Source organism: Anas acuta, chromosome 3 (assembly GCF_963932015.1).
Source record: "Anas acuta chromosome 3, bAnaAcu1.1, whole genome shotgun sequence".
Lineage (NCBI taxonomy): Eukaryota > Metazoa > Chordata > Aves > Anseriformes > Anatidae > Anas > Anas acuta.
The window spans coordinates 118,882,138-118,904,455 of NC_088981.1; the positions used below are offsets into that span (position 1 = coordinate 118,882,138).

At 46.0% G+C, this 22,318-nt stretch overlaps 1 protein-coding gene across 1 annotated transcript in view; it reads right to left on the reverse strand.

Moving 5' to 3' along the window:
- PPM1G (protein phosphatase, Mg2+/Mn2+ dependent 1G) overlaps nucleotides 1–22,318 on the reverse strand; it is a 28,662-nt gene continuing 6,344 nt past the window's right edge. Inside the window, exons 3-10 of the mRNA XM_068679195.1 lie at nucleotides 8,280–8,365; nucleotides 6,957–7,089; nucleotides 5,052–5,521; nucleotides 4,474–4,611; nucleotides 2,988–3,222; nucleotides 1,580–1,709; nucleotides 1,177–1,279; nucleotides 1–738 (exon numbers count right to left, since the gene is read on the reverse strand). Of these exons, the coding sequence (XP_068535296.1) occupies nucleotides 535–738; nucleotides 1,177–1,279; nucleotides 1,580–1,709; nucleotides 2,988–3,222; nucleotides 4,474–4,611; nucleotides 5,052–5,521; nucleotides 6,957–7,089; nucleotides 8,280–8,365 (1,499 nt within the window). The 3' untranslated portion in view covers nucleotides 1–534. The remainder of the gene's footprint in view (nucleotides 739–1,176; nucleotides 1,280–1,579; nucleotides 1,710–2,987; nucleotides 3,223–4,473; nucleotides 4,612–5,051; nucleotides 5,522–6,956; nucleotides 7,090–8,279; nucleotides 8,366–22,318) is intronic.

Here is a 22,318-nt window from a genome sequence, read left to right on the forward strand (position 1 = left end):
TATGTTTTCTGGGCTTTTAGTTTGAAAAAAGTATTGATTGAAAGTGTACAACAGAATGAGGTGTGGCAGCAGCACCACAGCCAGATTGTTTCACAAATAAAAACAGAAAGGGCCTTAAATAATCGGGTGCAGATTAAAAAACCTCAACAGTGAAAAAGTTCTTCCCTCTGAACAGAAAGTCACAGGCACAGAAATGGCAACAACCACATGGAGACAATGGGGGGAGGGAACATCCTTCTTCTAACCACAGGGCTCTGTGCTAAGCGGCTGCCACCTATGGCGGGCTCCTGCGCCGTGGTTGGTGGCTGCTCCTGTGTGCAGTTCTGCCCTTGGCTCATTCTTTGGAATGGTTACAGATGAACAGTGTGACATGCCCTTGCTAACCAGACCCGCCCCCCACCCCCCAACCGGGACACTGACAAACAAGGCCTCTGCTAAGGCTAAAAAAAGGACAAGACTTTGGAGTCTTGAGTTCAGCATGTTTAAGAAACAAGAGTCTGGTGAGCGCACAACAAAGTCCTTGTGCGAGGCTTGCTATTCCAGCTTGGCCTTCTTCTTGTTATCACTGCCATTCTCCTCTGCTGGTGTTGCTGGTGCTGCCATGTCCTCCAGTTTCCGTTTCCCACTTTCAGCCGGTGGGTGCGTGTTACGGGGTTTAAAACTGATAATGATGCAGGTCATGTTATCGCAGCCAGTGCCATCCCCTGAGGTGTCTGGAGCCAAACACTGATCCAGCAGCTGAGGAGGGACAGGACAGGTTAGCAGAGTGCACAGACACACCTATGCCATTGGATCCATTCTATCAACTGACAACAGCTTAGTTAGGGGCTGCCAGGCCAGAATGGCAAGGGCTGGGCTCAAACGATGTTTACATCGTTTACAGAGAAGCAGCCTCAGCAACTCTGTTTTCTCAAAGCAGACAAACTCCTTCAGCTTGACAATAACCCAGAGGTCAGAGACACTAGCCAGGGTGACAAAGGAACCAAATTCTAACTCAGAGGTGGTTCTCTGATCCTGTACCTGCCAGTATTGCGGCCCAAGTGCTGCCAGATACCCCAAGCACTGAACAAACCAGTCTGATGGAACAGGAATGAAGTCAGGCACCAAGCTGGGATGCAGAAACACTGCGTGCTGAAAGGGATGGTGAAGCATCTGAAGGGATGTTATGGACCTTACCTCTTCCACAATGGAGGAGAGCGGCCTCAGGACTCCATTCTCATCCTTTTGGGTGATCTTGGACTGGATGAAATCCACCACTTCCTGGCTGCTCATCACATTCCTGTAGAACGGAAAAGTCAGAAGTGCTAGAAAAGGGAGCAGTCATACCACACTGTCCTGAGAGAGCTTCACTGTAGCAAGGAGCTGATGGTAACAAGACTGCATATTGAGGAACAGGAGGTTTCAAAGCTCAGCACACTGCGATGTTCCTCCATCTGAGAACAGCTCCTCAGAGAAAGAACTAACTCTTTGAGAAAATAAGGGCTGAAGCCATGCCCCTTGGAACTTCCTGAGACCCAGCTCACGAGAAGAACCAGGGTAGTGATGGCCTAAGAGGCACAACCGCTCCCTCATTACATACCAGATTCCATCACAGGCAATGACCATGAAGTCATGGTCATCGTTTATTGTCAGCACTTTGATGTCGGGCAAGGCAGAGATCATCTGTTCTTCTGGAGGCAGATTCCTGTTCCGCTTGTAGAAGTGATCACCTGTAGTGAAGAGGAGGATCACTTTGTGCTGTTACTGGGCTTAGGCAATGCTGCCTACTCCAAACAGTGAGAAACAGTTCTCTGCTGAAAAGCAGCCCTAATAGAATTTGCACGAGAGCTCGCACAGTGCGGACCTGGCTGTGATTGAGACCTGATTGAGAGAAATCTGCTGCACATCCAAGGCATCAGTTTAGGTGAGCCCACCACACTGTTCCCATACAAAGGCAAACAGGATCCTTCCTCGGTTCAGCATCTCCTCACCCCAAACCAGTTGACACTTCCCCACTTACTGGGGCAAGATCAGACCAACAGCACGTGATGTCTAACAAAACCAGCTGAAAACTGGCAGCAGCACTCAGATGAGCTAACCCATGACCTAGAGCAGGATTTGCAGCTCACCTGAATGCTTGGCTCTGCTACAATAATGATAGATGCTCATTTTTAAGAAGCTTGGGCTGTCCAGGGCCAGATATGTCAGGGTACAAACAGTGCTTAGGTGCTGCCTGAAGCATTGTAGCAAGGGGAATAGAACTTGTGCAATTAAAAGACAAGTCTGACTCCAGAACAAGTGGGCTCAAACTGGTATAAAGTTAGGTACTCGGTAAGCAACACACCAAGGTACTTCAACAGGCTCCTAACAATATAAGTAGAGAGAGGAAAACACTCTCTCTACTTGAAAGTCAAGTTGTTTTTCTGGGGACAGTTTATGTGGCATGGCTTCTGACAATCCAGTTGTGAGCACAACAGCCTTGGAGGCCTCACACACCACATCCTGTACTGAAGCCTGGCAGGTGTTGGGTGTCTCTCTCTACTGATATCTGCCATTTTCATGGCTATTTTCTCTAATTAGACTGAAATGTCACCATGTGAAATACTGAATACGTTCTAGACATCAACCAATTGAAAACTGTTCCTTAAACTTTTTCAGGGAGTGTAAATGATAGGACAAAGAGTAATGGCTTTAAACTAAAACAAGATAGATTAGTGCAGATATAAGGAAGACATTCTTTACTCTGGGGGTGGTGAGGCACTGGAACAGGTTGCCCTGAGAAGTCTTCAAGGCCTGGTTGGATGGGACTTTGAGCAACCTGATCTAGTGGGAGGTGTCCCTGCCCATGGCAGGGGGGTTGGATTTAGATGATCTTTAAGGTCCCTTCCAACCCAACCCATTCTATGACTCTATGACACTCAGTGGCTGGCAAGTGCTGGAAGCACGTATGTCCTGAGCACAGCACCCTGAGGCCAGGCACGCCAACATTCACACTTGGACTTGCTCACCAATTGCCCTGGAGAGGTTGAGACCACCATTCACTCTCCCATCCATGGTGACCTTGCCGCCAGCGTTCTTTATCCTGGCCAATTCTATCTCATCCTCTGGTTTGTGGTCATAGGACATGTCGACAGCTTTGCCACCTTCTGACACCACGCAGCGAGAATCTCCCGCATTAGCCACAATCAGCTGCTTGCCCCGGATAAGGGCCACGACAGCAGTTGTCCCACTGTCAGAGCCAGGCTGCAAGAAAAACATTTTTGCTTAGACTCCTTCCTATTGCTCTATCAGAGGTCATAAAGGAATTAGTACTACCCACCACATGCCCAGCAGTGTCCCAAACCCTGAGGTGTTGCATTTCAACCCTTCTTTCCATAAGCACACACAGAACAATGGAGAAAAGCCTGAGGGAAGCATGAAACAGCAGTAGCATGTTCACTGAGAGGCAGGGTCAAGCCATACCTTTGTTCGAGCCTCACAAAGCATCAAAGGGCTCAGGATACACCAATGTTCAACACACCTTGCTATATCCTCAGCTCTAATGCAGCAGTTCCAGCCCCAGCCCAACTGTCCTTGTTTCAACTAGGATAGAGTTAATTTTCCTCCTAGTAGCTGGTAGGACGCTGTGTTTTGAATTTAGGATGAAAATAATGTTGATAACATGCTGATGTTTTAATTGCTGCAGAGCAGTGCTTACACTAAGCCAAGGACTTTTCGGTTTCTCATGTTGTCCTGGAGCTGGGAGGGGACAGACCCAGGACAGCAGACCCCAGCTGGCCAAAGGGGTATTCCATACCACCTGATGTCATGCTGAACAATTAATATGGGGTGGCTGGCCGGGGAGGGTACTGCTGCTCACAGACAGGCTGGGCATTGGTCAGCGGGTGGTGAGCAATTGCATTGTGCATCACTTGTTTTGTGCACATTATTGTTAATAGTACTATTATCGTTATTATTTCCATTTATATTCTGTCCCAATAAACTGTATTTAGCTCAATCCACAAGCATTCACTTTTTTTTTTTTTCCTATTTTCTGCCTTGTTGCACTGGGGGGGGTGGGGGTGGGGAGGAGGGTGAGCAAACAGCTGTGTGGTGCTTAGCTGCCAGCTAGGTTAAACCACAACACCAGCTCAAGTAGACACCTCACTGCAAGCCAGGACATCTCTTCCAATAGAGAAGGCTGGCACCTTAGAAGCTGTAGCAGTCCTGCTGTCATACACTCCCTTCCATGCTAAACCATCCCCAGCAGTTTCTAAGCACAGCAAACCCTGCAGTGGAGTCAGCCTCTTCTAATCTCAACCTGCTGCCCAGATCCATGCCATATCCCTCAGTCTCTCACAAAGTCAGTCTGTCAGCAGCTGTATTCAGCCTCAGGAAAACAGAAAGGATGTTTATCCCCAGCTGAATGGAAATAACCCCCTAATACACACTCCCTCCTCCCCACGTGCCCTTGGCTCCACACTATGCTGCAGAACACAGGAACAAGGTGTGCACCTCCTCTTTCCCCTCCATGCCTGGTAACAACATTTCCTCCTCTTCATCCTCATCCTCCTCTGCTTCTTCAGTGTCATCTTCATCATCTTCATTCTCTGCCTCTTCACTACTGTAACCATCCTCATCTTCACTGCATTCCTACAAGAAACAAGAGACACCACCAGGAGTCACACAGGACACTCTTAGTGCCCTCCCCAGCCAGCTGGTCCCTCCAGTGTAATGACATGAGACTGGTTTGCCCCAGAGGACTGAAATGACCTGGTAAGTTTTCCCCAGTCCTGATGTCTATGAACAGAGCAGCTAGTTTCCAACTACCACAGTGAATGGAGGGATGGTGCATGCAGAAAGACCAATGGGTATCCACTGTGGCTGCTGCACAGATGAGTGTATGCTTCCCTCAGAGTTTAAAAGTTTAAACAACCCCCAATATTCCCATGAGATGGTCTCAAAGTATCAGTCTGAAAAACCTACTCCTAGGACACACCTAGGATGAGCCAGAGACTTGTAGCTTAAGTCCCACAGCAAGCAATGCATTCTGCCCAGCCAGAAGGCCACTCTGTCCCAGTGCTGTTTCCTACCTCACTGTCTTCCTCCTCTTCCTCAACCTCATCTGACTCATCCTCACTGTCCTCAAAAAATTTGGATTTGGTTGTGCGCTGGGGCTTTCCCGTAGAGGAGCAGGAGGGCCCGGCCTCCCCAGTAGAAGAGGTGACGGCCTCGTCACCTTTGCCTACTTCAGGCTTCTGCGGAGCAGGGCTGTTGCCTCCAGTGTTGGCTTTGTCTGAGGTGGAGGAAATACCCGTGATTTCTTCATCTGGCTTTCCATTCTTCCTCTCCTTGTGGTCGATAAGCTCCCCTGGGTCAGCCTCTCCATTCATATTTGACTCCCCATCATGCTGCTTGCCTGTCCCCTCTGTAGCGTTCTCCCCAGCTGGAGCTAAGGACTTTTGTTTGAGGTTCTTGGTGCAGTTTTGTCCATAACGTGTGAGAAGCTCTTCAATGGTCATTGTGGCTTCTTCATGCAGAAGAGCAGCTTCCTCATTATCCACTAAAAATGGAAAGGGGGAGTGGGGTGAGGACAAAGAGGATCAGAAAGCAAGACACATCACCATAGCAGCTGCTGTGCAACACACACTGGGTTCAGTGGTGAGTCGCCCTGACTGGAGGTTGCTATTTGCAGACATGTTTCAGCAATGCTCAACCTGCTGTTCAGTACCAGGCATGGACAAACATAGCCAGGCCTGCACTGTCCCACAGCTCCCAGGCGCTGCAGATGAACAATATGCAAATGGCAGAGGAAGGTCTTCCATCCACTGCCAAGGCAAGCAGCCTACAAGTTACCCCAGTGCCTCAGGCCACCGATGCTATCTTGCTGACTTGTAGGCAGCACAGAAGCATTTAAATTAGATGTGAAGTTGGACGGCAAAAAGAGTCATATTTCACCAGGCAGGCTCAAGTGAAGCTGTTGGGGAAGCAGACAGACCACTTTCATGTGCAGATTTGTTCATTAACACTGCAACATGAACAAGAAATTTTCATTAAAGCATTTGCTCCATAGGCCTCATGCAATTGCCTGGGATCCTTTTGCAATCTAGACACTTGCAATCAGATAATAAAATAGCTTTAGGTATGCAGTACACTAGACAGAAAATCGGATGACTCCCTAAACTATGAGCCAAGGACCAGAAACTCCACTGGTATCAGGTAACTTCCATCATTTAGTTGTTGACATCCCCCTGGTTATCCTCTTCTTTGCTGATTAATGTCAAAAGGAAAATAAACAGAAATATCCCAGACAGTCCTTAAAGTATAGGACAAAAAGGGAAAAAAACACAACCAAACAAAAAAAACCCTTTGCCCCTGTCAGATGGGAAACAATAACCAACAAACTCAGCATTTTCAGATCAACACACTGTTCACAGTGATTTACAGCTTTATATCTCCTTCAAGGTTAGTCACAAGCTACTCAGCCAAGAGCAGCACAGGATCCTACCCTGGGATTCACTTTCTATCTGGCTTCATGATCTGGCAACTACTTGCTCATGGAAAAAGCATATTTGCTTCTTTGCGAGAAAGAAGTACTGAAAAGAAACAATAATCTAATTCAATCCTGTCTCTAGTTTGTCTGCTACCAGCCTGACAGAGCTTAGCATCAGACACATACCATTTAATTTTTATAACTTAGCCCACTTCTTAGCTCAAGGATTTCTGACACATCCTAGCAGCTTGCACCCCATAGAGGACATCCTATGGAAAGCTCTGACAGGCTGTTTTGCTATCCATACGATTAAGCTACTAAATTAATCAAAATACCCCTAACAACGGTTCAAAGCAAGAGACAGTACTGACAGGTGGCAGCTCCAGCTGAAATTGAACTGGCTAATTTGGAGAATCGAACCTTCTGTTAATAAAGACCTGGTCCAATTTCTCTCAGTCCCTGGCCTAGAGCTGCAGTCTTACCTATTCAGTGGCATCTGACTTACCATCATCTTCATCAGCAACTTTCTCCTTCTCATCTTCATCATCTTGGGGTCGCCCAGCCATCTGGGAGAGCTCTTTAATCACCTCCTCAGTGGTGAGCTTGGCATCTATGGCTAAGAAAGCATCTTCCAGGGCCTAGATACGAACACAGACATAAGAGTGTGCATAATTTCATCTTCTGCCTACTGGAGTTCAGAAAGCTTTTGGAAAATCCTCTCAGAAACATGGTTTTAGTTTTGGGTGGTCCTGCATGGAATCAGTAGTTAGACTTGATGATTCTTGTTGGATCCTTTCAACTTGGAATATTCTATGATTCTACACCTGCTGTGATCAAGACTCTTCTAAAACTCACCATACAGAATTGGAGGCCAAATTTGTCAAGGCTGGTGGCACCTCTGGAGTCCATCTGGTGTCGTGTCTCCCCCCCCCCCCCCAAGTCAATCAGGGCCAATTCAGAGCCAGTGCCCAGGGACCACAGCTCTTGCTGTTCAGCCAATTTTCAGTCCACCTTAATGTCTGCACATGCAGCCCACAAATCAACAGCTTGTCTATAAGGATCATATGGGAGACAGTGTTAAAGGCCTTCTCGAAGTCTACAGGAGTCCTGAGGACAGGATAGCTTTCAATGCCACTGTAAGGAATGGTTCAGCAAGCAGGCTCCCCTGCTTAGCAGACAGGCTTACTGCAGTCAGTGAACATGTCCAGCGTGGAATCAGCAAAGCATGATGCTTAGGTGTCTTGGCCATAGAGTAAAAGCCACAAATTGATTTGAGTTTGCTTTGTAGGCTATCCTCAGACTAGATTTAGAAGAAAGTTCTAGAGCAACTGCCTTCCCCTCACCCACACTGCTGACAATCCAGCACCAACTCTGGGGATACCTGATGTAAGACCAGGTGTTACTGCTATGAGGGAGAATAACAATATATAGAGAGATCATTTGGCAGAAGCAAGACACAAACACCCTAATTTGTTCTAACCTTCCACCTCTGCCAAGAACTACCCCTGTCCCCAAACAACCACCACCATCCAGAAAACTACACTCAAAAAACCAATTCACAACCTTGACTGGAATGAATCTGCAAATTAGAAAAAAAAAAAAAAAAAAAGAGAGAAAGATGGAAAACAGAAGGTTTATCTTTGAAAATACAATCCACGGCTGGTATAAACTAGAAACAAGGAAGGGAAAGATAAATGAAGGTACCCTTGGAAGGTGGGACAGACAGATCTTGGAAGAACGGGGAAGTATTTAAGTACTAGGTACCTAACAAGGGCTCTTTTCTGCACTGGTGCTTACAATTGGTTCCAGGGCAGTGCTGTATTCTTACCTTTTGCAGTTTGCCTTCCTTATAGGCCTTCTGGTCTTTGATTATCTCAGGGAGATACTTGGCACAGTACAGGGCAACTTCTTCTCCTGAAAGAGAGCACAAATCATTTAAAGAGGGTGGTCCTCCCAGAAGCAACATGTATTCTTAAGCAACTGAATTCCTGAGGCAAATCTTGGGACACAAACCAGGACTAATCCAGACATGGAGAAATCATGCAGCAGCAGACTGCTGTGGATCTCACGCATGCTTCCCAGAAGGCTGCACCTCCAGAACAGCAGGATTTGCTGATGACCCCTGGGAAACCTCAATGAGTTCTCACCCATCAGGTTTAGCCAATGCTATAAACTTCCTGAAAGGCCAATTTTGGCCATTAGGCCAACTGTTTAGACCCATTCTGCTTAGAAAGCTCAATTTTCGCAAGAAAATGCAAGTATAAACAAGCTCTCAGAGAATTACTGACACACGATGAGCCACACAAAAAGTGAGCATTATGTATTCTAGTGTATGTTCTATACCAACAAAAAAACGATGTCACAGCCTTGAGATGAGCCTTTCAGAAAGATGGGGGTCCTGATCAGCAGAACAGTCACCTTAGTACAGGAAGGCGTGTGCATGCATGACTTGAGTAAAAGGTGGCCAGACCACCAAGTTGCTGAGAGCTCAGAGGATAACTCAGATCAAAAGTCAACAACGTAAATCAAGCATTCACTCCTAGAGCAGCTGAAAAAATTTTGGAAGCTGAAAACACTCCAGCAGCTTAGTAATTAATACTGTCATAAAATATCCCAGGTTGGAAGGGGCCCACAAGGATCATTGAGTCCAACTCCTGGGTTCTCCAAAGGACCACCAAAAAAATCAGACCACGCGTCTGAGAGTATTGTCCAAAAGCTTCGTGAACTCCAGCAGGTTTGGTGCCACGACCACTTTCCTGGGGAGCCTTTTCCAGTAACCGACTGCTCTTGGTGAAGAACCTTTTACTGATATGCAGCCTGAACCACCCCTGTTGCAGCTTCAAGCCATTTACTACCAAGTATGCAACAGAGCACAGTAGACATTTTTTGTGATCACGAAGGTGCTAATAAGGAAGAACATTAAATGGCATGAGGGATCCTGAATTTCTGTGGTTTGGATCAGCAGTGAGGACCAGAAAGAATACTGCAAGTTGTGAATGAACAACCTAGTAATCTAGGCTTGAATATACGTGTAAGATGCAAAGAACCTGAACTTTTGAAGACCAAATTTCTGGCTATTTAAGACCTAGCAGACAGGATCCCCTGGAACACTGACCTTAGGGAAAAAGGAGCTGAGCACAGCTGGCAATTCTTTTAACGATGCTTTTCTTAGAGCACAAGAACTCTCCGTCCCCCTGCTCGCTTTCTTACATGGCGAAGGCAGAAAACTGGGATGGCTGTGCAAAGACCTGCTGGTCAAACTGAGATGTGAGAAGGAAATGCACAGGCAGTGGAAGCAGGGGCATGTGGCCAGGGATGAGTACAGGGAAGCTGTCCAGATGTGCAGGGATGGAATCAGGAAAGTCAAGGCATGGATGGAACTGAGCGTGGCAAGGGACACACACACACAAAAAAAAAAAAAAAAGGGATTCTCTAGGTACATTGGCCAGCAAAGAAAGGCCAAGGAGAACGTACCCCCTGCTGATAAATGGCAGAGGAGAGAACTGGTAACGAGGGACATGGAGAAGGCTGAGGTACTCAACTTCTTTGCCTCACCCTTCACCACCTGTCAGGCCTCACACTCTCTGTTTCCCTGAACCTGAAGATGAGGGCTGGGGGAGCCGAGTCCCTCCCACTGTAAGCCAAGAGCAGGTTGGAGACCACCTGATGAAGCTGAACGAGTACAAGTCTATGGGGCCTGATGCCATGGGTCCCAGGGTCCCCAGGGAACTGGCTGATGGAGGTGCCGAGCCTCTCTCTGCCCGTTTGAAAAGTCCTGGCAGCCAGGTGAAGTTCCTGGTGACTGGAAAAAAGGAAACATCACTCCCACTTTTAAAAAGGGTTGAAAGGAAGACCTGGGGAACTAGAGACCGGTGAGCCTCACCTCTGTTTGCTGAATGAGGGGGGTGTCCTGGTAACAGGGGATGCTGAGAAGGCGGAGATACTGAATGCCTTCTTTGCTATGGTCTTTGCTTCAAAGACTCCCCCCCGGGGCCACTGGACAGAGGAGAAAGAGTCTGGGAAGTGTAGATCTCCCCTCTCATTGATGAAGGGGTGGTTTGGGAGCGTCTCAGCGGGCTCAATGCACACAAGTCCATGGGTTCTGATGGGATGCATCCACGTGTGCTGAGGGAGCTGGCAGAGGTGATCGCCAAACCACTCTCTATCATCTCTGAAAGGTCCTGGAGAACAGGAGAGGTGCCTGAGGACTGGAGGATAGCCAGTGACACTCCGGTCTTTTTAAAAAGGTTGAAAGGAAGATGTAGTGAACTACAGGTGAGCCTCACCTCTTTGCCTGGGAAGATCATGGAACAGATCCTCCTGGAAGCAATGTTAACGCACATGCAAGACAAGGAAGTGATCCGAGGCAGCCACCACAGCCTCACCGAGGGCAAATTGTGCCTGACCGATCTTGGGGACTTCTATGATGGAGCAACTGCATCAACTGACAAGGGCAGACCAATGGATGCCATCTACCTGGACTTCTGTAAGGCCTTTGACACGGTGCCACACAACATCCTGATCTCTAAATAGAAGAGATGGATTTGAAGGGTGGTCCATTCAGTGGATAAGGAATTGGCTTGAAGGCTGCACCCAGAGAGTGGTGGCCAACGGCTCCATGTCCAGGTGGAAACTGGTGACAAGCAGTGTTCCTCAGGGTTCTGTCCTGGGATTGGTACTAATATCTTTATTAGCGACATAGACAATGCAATTGAATGCACCCTCAGCAAGTTTAATACAACAGTTTAATAGTGCAGTTGATAGAACAGAAGGGTTGCCATGGAAAGGGACCTGGACAGGAGAAAAAAAGTGGGCCCTGTGAACCAAATGAGGTTCAACAAGTTCTTAGGTGCAAGATGCTGCAGCTGGGTTTGGTGAAATCCCAGACATGAGCACAGACTTGCAGAAAACCTCCTTAATAGCAGCCCTGCAGAGAAGGACTTGGGGATTCTGGTGGATGAAAAACCTGGCATGGGCCAGCAGCACACCTGCAGCCCAGAAGGCCAACTGCATCCTGGGCTGCACCACCAGAGGAGCAGCCAGAGGGCAAGGGAGGTGACTGTCCCATCTCTGCTCTGCCCTTACGAGGCCCTGCCTGCAGCGCTGAATCCGGGTCTAGGGCCTCAGCACAAGGAGGAGGTGGGTCTGGAGGAGGGATGTGAAGTTCATCAGAGGGCTGGAGCACTTCTCCCACGAAGACAGAGAGCTGGGACTGTTCAGCCTGAGGAAGTATACTGCAGGCCTTCCTATAGCTATAGGTAAAGGTCACACATGCTCTTTCCCTCCTGCCTACAGAAGGAAGGTTTTTATGACATAACTTTAAGAGCCAGCAAACTCTTTGCTTTTTCCTTCCCTGTCCTCTCCTTCTTCCAGACAAATACCATCTGTTCAGACAGCTGGCCATGAAGAGCAAAGCTCTGTGAAGCAAAAGGCAGTCATGGAATTGAGGGAGTGAGAAGTAGCTAGCCATCAGCTCAGCAAAGGATAGAGACAAGAAATGAATGGAGATAGAAAGGGAACATAGATGGAAGTAAAGAGATGGTGAGTTTGAGGAAAAATAAAAAGGAACAGCAGACACAGACTTCTCAAACGTGCCCACAGAGAAGGGATTAAGTGGCCATTGACAACGAACAGAAGCCTTGTAAAACTGTTACTGGTTAAATAGCGCTGCAGAAAGTTCAATGCTATTGATCTACACAACAAAGAAACAGAGCTCTATTCCGACCATACTCTCCAAAATGCCATGGAAGAGTTTTTTTTTTTTTTTGATAAAAAAGCCTGGATGATCACAGATAAATAAATGATGTAAGAGAAATGCAAGTGACCCTAGCACTTTTAATAAGACCTTTTTAATAAGAACTTAAAAGGAAAAAACAAGGTGACCTGACAACAGATCTGGCAGAGAAATAAAGATCGTCAGTCCACTGCCAACCAATGTCCACTGACACAGACTTATTGAAAGCAGATGTCATCAATCCAACTCAACATCTGCTCATAAAGATACTACGATTTTGGTTGATAGAACTAAGCATGACTTAGGTAAGGTACGTAACTTGTGTATAGGTATATAAGACAGCCCTTCGCTTAAAAAGTTAAACTTTCAATGCACCACATGCTCAATAGGTAAACTGAAAACTACTGGCCATGAGACAAACTGAACAAAGAATCACACTGTAACATGTTCACATGCAATCATGAGTGACTGTTACAGATGATACTACAGCATTTTTATTTAAGAGACAAAATGAAACAGTTTCTGTGAGAGAGTGATGGAGGCAGTAATGAGTAATTGCAGTGACAGTCTTCCATATTATGTGATAAGCTGCAGGGAGTGAGCAGAGGCTTCCCAGAGAGGTAATATGGCCATTGAGGAAAACATTTGCATAGTGTTGGACAATGGCAGACAGCCACCCAGCTGATCTGAATGCTCTATGAGATGGTCCAGAAACAACAGGTCAGGGACATGCTCCATGCATCCTTATATTAAGGCTGCTTTTATTTAGAGTGTAAACTAGCTCATCTAGCAGATCATAAAACTGTAGGCCCAAATTTGGAGGACAGTAATGAGCAGACTATCGCAGAGGTCAGCACTGGGTCCAGTCCTGCTTAACATCTTCATTAACGATCTGGACCACAGGGCAGAGTGCACCTTCAGGAAATTTGTAGATGACACAAAAGTGAGGGGAACGGATGGATCACCAGAGAGCTGTGCTGCCATCCAGAGGGACCCTGGCAGGCCGGAGAGTTAGGCTGACAAAAACACCATGAAGTTCAACATGGAGAAGTGCAAAGTCCTGCACCTGGGAAGGATCAACCTCAGGCACCAGAACATGCTGGGGGCCACCCCGATGGAAAGCAACTCTGCAGAAAAGGACTTCAGTAGGAGTCCTGGTGGATACCTAAATTGACCGTGAGACAACGTGTTCTCACAGCTAAGAAGGCTAACATCATTCTTGGTTGCATTATGCAAAATATCGCCTGTAGGTCAAGAGAGGGGATCCTTCCCCTCTACTCAGCATTGGTGAGGCTGCACTTTGAGTACTGTGTCCGGTCCTGAGCCCCCTTAGCACAGAGAGATATGGGCTCAGAAGGGAGAGCCCAGACCATGCCCCCAGGGTGCTGCCAGGCCCAGAGCCCCCGTGCTGTGAGGAGAGGCTGCGAGAGCTGGGGCTGCTGGGCCTGGAGCAGAGGAGGCTCCGGGGGAGCTCCCCCATGGCCGTCAGTACCCGCAGGGAGGTGCGGAGAGGCCGGAGCCGGGCTCTGCTCAGCGCTGCCCAGGGCCAGGCCCAGAGGCCCCGGGCCCAGCCTGACTGGGGGGACTGAACCAGATGACCTCCAGAGCTCCCTTCCAGCCTCAACCATTCTGTAAAGCACTTGCAGAGAACACCAACAGCTTCTTCATCATACTATAGGGAGTGAGCTGAAAAGCCTGGCCTGAAGACAGCTGTGAGAATGCAGGGCTCATGCCATGGGCAAGTGAGTTCCAGGACTTGGCTGGCACCTTGGCCTAGACCTAGAAATTATACATATGCAATCCTGTGAAGGTTTGACCAGTAAGCACGGTGATGCATTGTGCGTACCTCAGCAGACTGAGAAGAAAACCCATGAAAACTACTTGAATAACTTGTCAAAAATTAGAAGCTCCAGCCAAGTGGGCTACTGACACGATTGCCAGTCATCATGAGGGGCAGCTACAATTTCCTCCATAGAATCTTAGAACCATTTAGGTTGGAAAAGACCTCTAGTATCAAGTCCTCCTAGCACTGCCAAGTCCACCACTAAACCTAAGAACCTAAGCACCCCATCTACACACCTTTTGAATACCTCCAGGGATGGTGACTCAACTATTTCCCTGGGCAGTCTGCTCCAACACCTCACAAACCTTTCAATGAATTTCATTTTTTTTCCCCCCTTAATATCCAACCTAAACATCCCCTGCTGCAACTTCAGGCCATTTCCTCTTGTCCTATCACTTGCTGCTTGGGAGGAGAGACCCCCATCCTTCTACAAACTCCTTTAAGGTAGTTGTAGAGAGCAATAAGGCCTCCCCTGAGCCTCCTCTCTATGCTAAATAACCCCAGTTCCTTCAACCACTCCTTGTAAGATTTGTTTCACTTCCAACTTGATCTGCATGATGGCCAACTACAAGAAGCATCACACTCATAGGCTCTCATCCTCCAGGGGGATTTCAACCTGGATGTTTACTGGGAAAGCCACGTGGCAAGCAGTAAGCAATCCAGGAGACTTCTGGAGTCCACTGAGGACAACTTCCTGGTCCAGGTATAAGACAAACCAACCAGAGGAGAAGTGTTATTGGACTTGTTGATCAGCAATGTGGAAGAACTCATTAAAGTTAAGATTAGAGGAAGCCCAGGTTGCAGCAACCATGCCCTGGTTGAATTTGTGATATCAAGGGATATGTGCCTGGCTAAGAGCAAAGTCAGGACTCTGAACTTCAGAAGAGCCAGCTTCCAGCCATTCGAAGAATTAGTGAATGAGATCCTATGGGACAAGGTCCTTAGGGACACAGGATCTGATCAGAGCTGGCAACTCTTTAAGGAAATTTTCCTTGTAATGCAAGAGCTCTCTATTCCCATACATAATAAATCAAGCAGGAAAGGTAGGAAACCATCATGGGTGAACAAGGACCTAGGCAAAAGTCAAAGTCAAAAAGTCAAACCTAGGCAAAAGAAGGAAACGCACAGTTAGTGGGAACAGGACCATGTGCCCTGGGAAGAGTACAGGAATGCTGTCTGGATGTGCAGGGATGGGATCAGGAAAGCCAAGGCACTGACAGAGCTAAACTTGGCGATGGATGCAAAGAATAACAAGGGGTTCTGCAAGTACATTGACCATAGAAGAAAGTTCAAGGAGGGCATATTGCCTCTGACAAATGAACACAGAACTGGTAACAACAGATGAGAAGACAAAGGTACTTAACTTCTTTGCCTCGGTCTTCGCTAGTGGTCAAGCTTCCCACATATCTTGAGTCCCCAAACCTCTAGGTGGGGGCTGAGGGAACAGAGTCCCCCCTGTTGTCCCCCTGTTGTAAGCAAAGAGCAGGTTCAAGACCTCCTGATATAACTTAACATGTCTACGTGCCCTGATGACATGCATCCCAGGGTCCTGAGGGAACTGGCTGATGTAGTCACCATGCCACTCTGAAGGTCTTCGGAGGTTTTCCTGATGGCATTATGCAAATGCTAAACAGGAACGGTGTGGGTAAAAGCCTGCATTACTTGTACCAGACAACTGTTCTGACAGAAGAGCATTGCCAAAGCCACCTGCTTAGATGAGAAGTGGAGAAGAGAGTGACTGAAAAGCAGCTCCGTCTCTGCCCAGTAGGGTCTGCAGATGAGGCTACTGCACCCTGCAGTCTGTGCTACTGGAAGCAGCTGATAGATCTAATAATACCAGCACAGACACCTGATCACTCATCAGACGGAAAAGATGACTGAGCACTGTAATCTTCATGTCAAAGGTAGGGGCAAGGGATGTTCTTCACAGCAACAGGTAGCTTGATCTGAGAAAGACATCAACAGCTTTACAGTCTTGGATTTAGTACTTTCATACTGTCTCTGTAAGCAAGTAAGGCATGGACTGGTGGACAGCCTATAGGAAAATAGTCTTCACAAGCTTGGCAGCACTATAAAAATAATATAAGAGAGAAATATCTTGCTCTGTCACCACAGAAGCAGGAATCCAGTCCCAATACAAAAAAGCTCTGACATATAAGCAAGCCATTTATTTGAAATAGGGACACAGACTAAGCAGTGATCTGAAAGTCTCTAATACGTCTGCCCACCAAAAAACAAGTTACCGTTGGGAGAACTTGTAGATGCCACTGAAAATAATAAACTTTTGGTGCTTCCCCTCTAGCTCCAGCACAGGATGTCACAACATTTTCCTGCAAACTAATAAGGCTTTGCACAGGAACCTTTGCAAGTACGTCTTCTCTCTTCATTGACTGCAGTTTGCCTACAAACCAGGCCACCTGCTGTGAGCAGAGCTGGTCGTGGTGGTACCCATCTCCCTTATACAAATGACACAAAAGCGCTCACACTGTTTTAAGCAAAATTTCTAGAAAAACAAGATTCTCCTTTGGAGTCCTCTGGCTACAGAAGATGATTCATCACAATGAGTCCTCAAATCTAGTAGCTCTGTGTCCCTCTGGTGCACAGGAGGCAGCTACCAGCCAAGCACACAGACCAGAGATCTACTTGCACAGCAGTCCCAGTGGGGTCTGATGGGTTTTTTAAGATGCATCAGTAACTACCTCAACACACAGTGATGCCAGCATTGCCAGAGAAACAGAACTGGCTCAAGGAATTCATCTTCTACATGCAGACGGATGTACTAAAATATTCTGTCTCAGCAAGAAACCCACCAGGTTTTTCTCACTGAAAAAGGCTTTGTGAGAGTACAAGGGAGAAGCCTGATTCCAACTGGCACACTGAGTGGGCACTAAGTACCAGGGCCAGCAGGGGCAAAAGGGGAACCTTTCTACAGTTTTACTGAGATGCAGTCAGTATGATTACCCTGCTGGACAATAACAGCTCCTTTCAGTTCATTGGTTGTGTTGGTGTGTTGGGTTGCCATGTTAGGCAAGACCACAGCGCTATCAGCCCAGAGGAGGGAATGGAACCTACTGCTTGCAACTTGCTGAAAAAGTTCTACATACTCCAAGGTGCATTTTAAACTGCATAGGAGTCCTGGCACTAATGGTTTTCAGACAGCAGGGAAAAGAAAATCTCACCAAATATAATTTTCAAGAAACAGAACAGAGGAGAAGCAGAGGTACAAAAGCACAGCTTGATGTTCGCTCATGTGGAGTGCATTCACCTGGCATGGACTTCAAAAGCCTTCAGGGGCTGAATCCTTAGAGATTATTATTCATGTATAAACCACCACTGATTTCAGGATCACATCTTTCATGTCTCCAGTATTAAACCCACTGTAAAAATCTCAAAGCCTCCATGAATCATGTTATTAATGTTTTCTAGCAGAGAAGCATCCAGCTAAGTAATGCCAAAGCATCAGCTGTGTTTCCTGCTTAATGTGATACAGATGCAGCAGGCAAGTCTTCAGGAGTATCAAGTAAACTACAGAATCTGTAGAACTGAAATCAATCAAAAAAAATAAGTATTTAGAGGGCTCTCCAGAGAGCATACTTTTATGTTTGTAAAGAATTAGAGAGTGCTTTTGATTGCCGGAGAGCATATGGAGTTTTCAGGCTGTCTGAAAGATCAAGCAGAAAGGTGAACACATACATTAGAGAGTTTAGGTCTCAGAGTATATTTCTGCACAGACAGATGCCACTGCCAAAAACTACTTCTGATGCAGTTTTAAAAGCAGGAGTCTCATTCAGATGATGTATGGAACAAAATCCATTTATCTTGGCATTTCAGGAAAAGGTGGTTCCAGAGTACCTAAGACCCAGCTGGAATCTTTCTGCAGTATAATTTCTCCACCCCTGGAAACACAGGCTTGCATAGGACACGTAAAGACAAAAACAGGCAGCAACCTTGAGGACAACACCTAGAAACCTAGGCAAGACAAAGGCCTCCAGAGATAAAGGTTCCTAGATGAAATCTTTCTCAGTGCATGTACATGAATAAACCCATCTTATCTCACCCTCACAAGGCTGAAAGTAGATCTCCGTCTAAGATCTGATCTGTATTTAGACACATACAATCAATTTGAATATAAAATAAAGCTTAGAGTCAAATAACAAGTAAACTAGCTACCAACAAGTCCCACGGAATCCCTATGAATTGGAATACCCTGCCAAAACACGTGTCCTGGTTTCAGTTAGGACAGAGTTAATTTTCCTCCTAGTAGCTGGTAGGGTGCTATGTTTTGGATTAGGATGAGAAGAGTGCTGATAACATGCTGTTTTAATTGTTGCAGAGCAGTGCTTACACCAAGCCAAGGACTTTTCAGCTTCTTGCTCTGTCCTGCCAGCGAGCAGGCTGGGGGTGCAGCAGGAGCTGGAAGGGGACAGACCCAGGACAGGTGACTCAAACTGGCCAAAGGGGTATTCCATCCCATCTGACATCATGCTAAACAATATATAGGGGTGGCTAGCTGGGGTGGGGGGCCAGCCGCTCAGGGATAGGCTGGGCATCGGTCAGCAGGTGGTGAGCAATAGCATTGTGCATCACTTGTTTTGTACGCATTATTAGTAGTAGTACTATTATCATCATTATTATTTTCCTGTCTTAATAAACTGTCTTTATCTCAACTCCCAGGCCTCACTTTCCTGTTTCTCTCCCCCATCCCAGAGAGGGAAGGGGGAGGGTGAGCAAATGGCTGAGGTGTTTAGCTGCCAGCTGGGTTAAACCACAACAGGAAAAGAAAAATGTAAGACCAGAGTATTAACTCCCAACCTGAGACAATGGCAGTGCATAGAGAATGCTTCTGTCTTAAATCAGAAGGCAAAGACGACAAAAAAAAAAACACAACAAAACAAAAGAACAAATTGGTAAGGAGGCTGTGGAATCTCCTTCTCTGGAGATATTCAAGATCCATCTGGATACCTACTTGTGCAACTTGCTCTAGGAAACCTGCTTTGGCAGTAGGGTTGGACCCAATGACCTCACAAGGTCCCTTCCAATCCCTACAATTCCATGATTCTGTAAGAGAGTTCCATCACACTGCATACTAACTTGAAGACATTTACAACGGGGCTTGCTGTATTCTATTTAAACACCCTGTTGGGGCAATAAATAAGGAAATCTCACTACAATAGTGTTGAGCTCCAAAGTAAGGAGCTACATGTAAATTAAAATGCTTATTAAAAGGAAATTAAACAGCTAAAAGGATAAAGCATGTGTAGGTAGAAAGAGAGACTGATCATAAACACCATGCTTGGTGCAGAGTACCTATATATCATTTTCCAGGGTTTGGAAGGGAAGAGGCCAAGGTAACTAAAAAGGAAAGTGAAACAGCCTATTACAATGTGAAAGCCTTTCAACTTTCAAACAGTGTTAAGTCTTGTCCATAACAGGAAAACAAGGTATAAAAGCAAAATTAAATTTATTCCACCCTAAAACCTTCTTTTATATGGGGCAAACCTGAGGAATTGTTTCAAACTAAAGAATGCATCAATCAAATCATACAAAAGTTGGAACAGGCAAATATTGATCTTCGAAGTCAAGTATAGGACACTATATCTGCATCCCTCCTGACACATTTTTCCTAGGAAAAATGTAGAGATGTAGAAATTCAATCACCAGAAATCTAAAACAAGTTAGAAATCTATGTCAGTGCTTTGCCATCCTGATTAATGGCTTTCCCTAACATCTACCTCAAATATTTTCTATTCTATTAAGAAAACAAGAACACATTACTTCATATTGTACACTAACAGGAATGTCACAAGAGCATCAAAAGTCTTTTTAATACCCAACAACTGAAATAGATTTTCTAAGATAACAGGAAGGTCTAACACACTGATCTTACACAAAAATACATTGCTCGGTATTATTTGTTCTTCACCAGCTTTTGCTAGCTGTTACTTATCTGTTAGATGCTTACAAACAATTTCTGAATTTCTGTAAGAAATAACATGTTTAATAGTTGCTAAATCCCTATATTCTCTCTCCTTCGTCCTTCTCTGCCTTTCAGAACCAATCCATCATTCACATGCTCTGGAGGATAATCCTGGGGACATTAGCAGGTACTTCACACAGTTCTCTGCATACTCTAAATTCAAGAAGCAAATAATTTCAAAACATTCAATCTAAATACATCAGAGTGAGACTGTACCTTTTGAAGAACTATTAGTTTTGTCAGCTACCTACTCAGGCCAATCTTTCTAATAAGGATTACTACTACAAATAAGTCTTAAATTCTTATTTACAAATTGGCATAATTAGATAACTTGTTTCTAAAGGAAATTGGATATGAAAGTAAGAAGTCAAGAACTGGGGTAAGTAACCTTTTGCTTAATTTTACTCCACTATCAGAGAAATGAAAGGCATACATATGATACCAAAAAATCAATTAAAGAGCTTCGGCGAGTGGAAAAAACTGGGTTTGCAAGACTACAGACCAGCACATCTGGTATCCAAGCCCTGCAAACAGCAGAAATTGTAATAAACAGACTTAGCAGATACATACATACATTTGGTTGAATGCACAGAAATAAACAACCGGAAGAGGATGTTACAAACTGGTCCATTTTTTTCAAAAATACAAAGAGCAGGAAGAAATAAGTCATTTAGTTAGCTTACTCCATACATACTTTCAAAATGTTTTCCAGTAAGTCAAATGTTTTATATACTAAGTTGTGATGGGAAAACAGGTAATATTTGATAGAAGCAAACAGTTTTCAGAATGGAAGATGACTACTGGTAGAGTTCCATGAGGATTTATGTTCTTTTACATCTATATGAATTACCTGGAAGAGAGGGTCAAGTGAGAAGTGATGGATCGATCATTCAGGATGACCAAAACTAAAGTAATCTGCAAAATTTTACGGGAGGCTCTTGTGCTTTTACATGACATTGGAAGATGAAATTCCCCACTTGACAAAGCCATTAATAATAATAATAATTCATGGATCAAGCAGATCCTTCTGGAAATTATGCTAAGGCACACAGAGAACTGAGAACAGACTGGTGACAGCTGACAGGGCTTCACTAAGGGCAAATTATTACTGAAAAATTTGTTGGCCTTCTATGATGGAGTCACAGCATTGGTAGATAAGGGAAAAGCAACTGGTACATTTACCTAGACTTGTGCAAAGCATGACACTATCCCACACAACATCCTTATCTCTAAATTGGAGAGACATGGACTTAATGGATGGAACACTTGGTGGGTAAGGAACTGGCTGGATGGTTGCACTCAGAGTTGTGGTCAACAGCTCAAGGTCCAGGTGGAGATCAGTAAGAAGCAGAGTTCCTCAGGGGTCAGTACTGGGACAGGCACTAATTAACATCTTTGTTGGTGACAGGGACAGAAGGATTGACTGCACCCTCATCAAGTTTTCTGGTGACACCAAGCTGTGCAGGCGACATTCTGGAGGGAAGGGATGTCATCCAGAGGCACCTGGACAGGCTTGAGAGGTGGGCCTATGAAAACTTCATGAGGTTCAACAAGGCCAAATATGAGGCCCTGTGCCTGGGTTAGAGCAATCCCAACCATGAATACAGGCAGGGCGATGAGTGGATTGAGGGCAGCTCTGAGACAGACTTGGTTTTGGTGGATGAAAATCTTGACAAAAGCAGGCGATGTGCACCTGGAGCCCAGAAAGCCAACCATACCCTGGTCCGCATCAAAAGAATCATGGACAGCAGGTCCAGGGATGTGATTCTCCCCCTCTTCTCTGCTCATGAGACCCTACCTGGAACAGTGCATTCAGCTGCAGGACTTCCAACACTATAAAGACCTATTGTAGCAATTACAGAGAAAGGCCACAAAGACAATCAGTGGGCTAGAGCACCTCTCCTATGCAGACAGGCTGAGGGGGCAGGAGTTGTTCAGCCTGAAGACGACAAGACTCCAGAGAGAATCACAGAATTGAAGGGTTGGAAGGGACCTCGAAAGATCATGGGGTCCAACTCCCCTGCCAAATCAGGTTCCTTAGAGTGGGTTGCCCAGGTAGGTGTCCAGATGGGCCTTGAGTATCTCCAGAGAAGGAGACTCCACAGCCTCCCTGGGCAGCCTGTCCCAGAGCTCCATCACCCTCACCGTGAAGAAGTTCCTTCGCATGTTGGTGTGGAACTGCCTGGGCTTCATTTTGTGGCCATTACCCCTTGTCCTGTCCCCGCAAACCACTGAAAAGAGGTTGGCCAAATCCCTCTGCCTCCCACCCCTCAGGTATTTATACACATTGATGAGATCCCCTCTCGGTCTTCT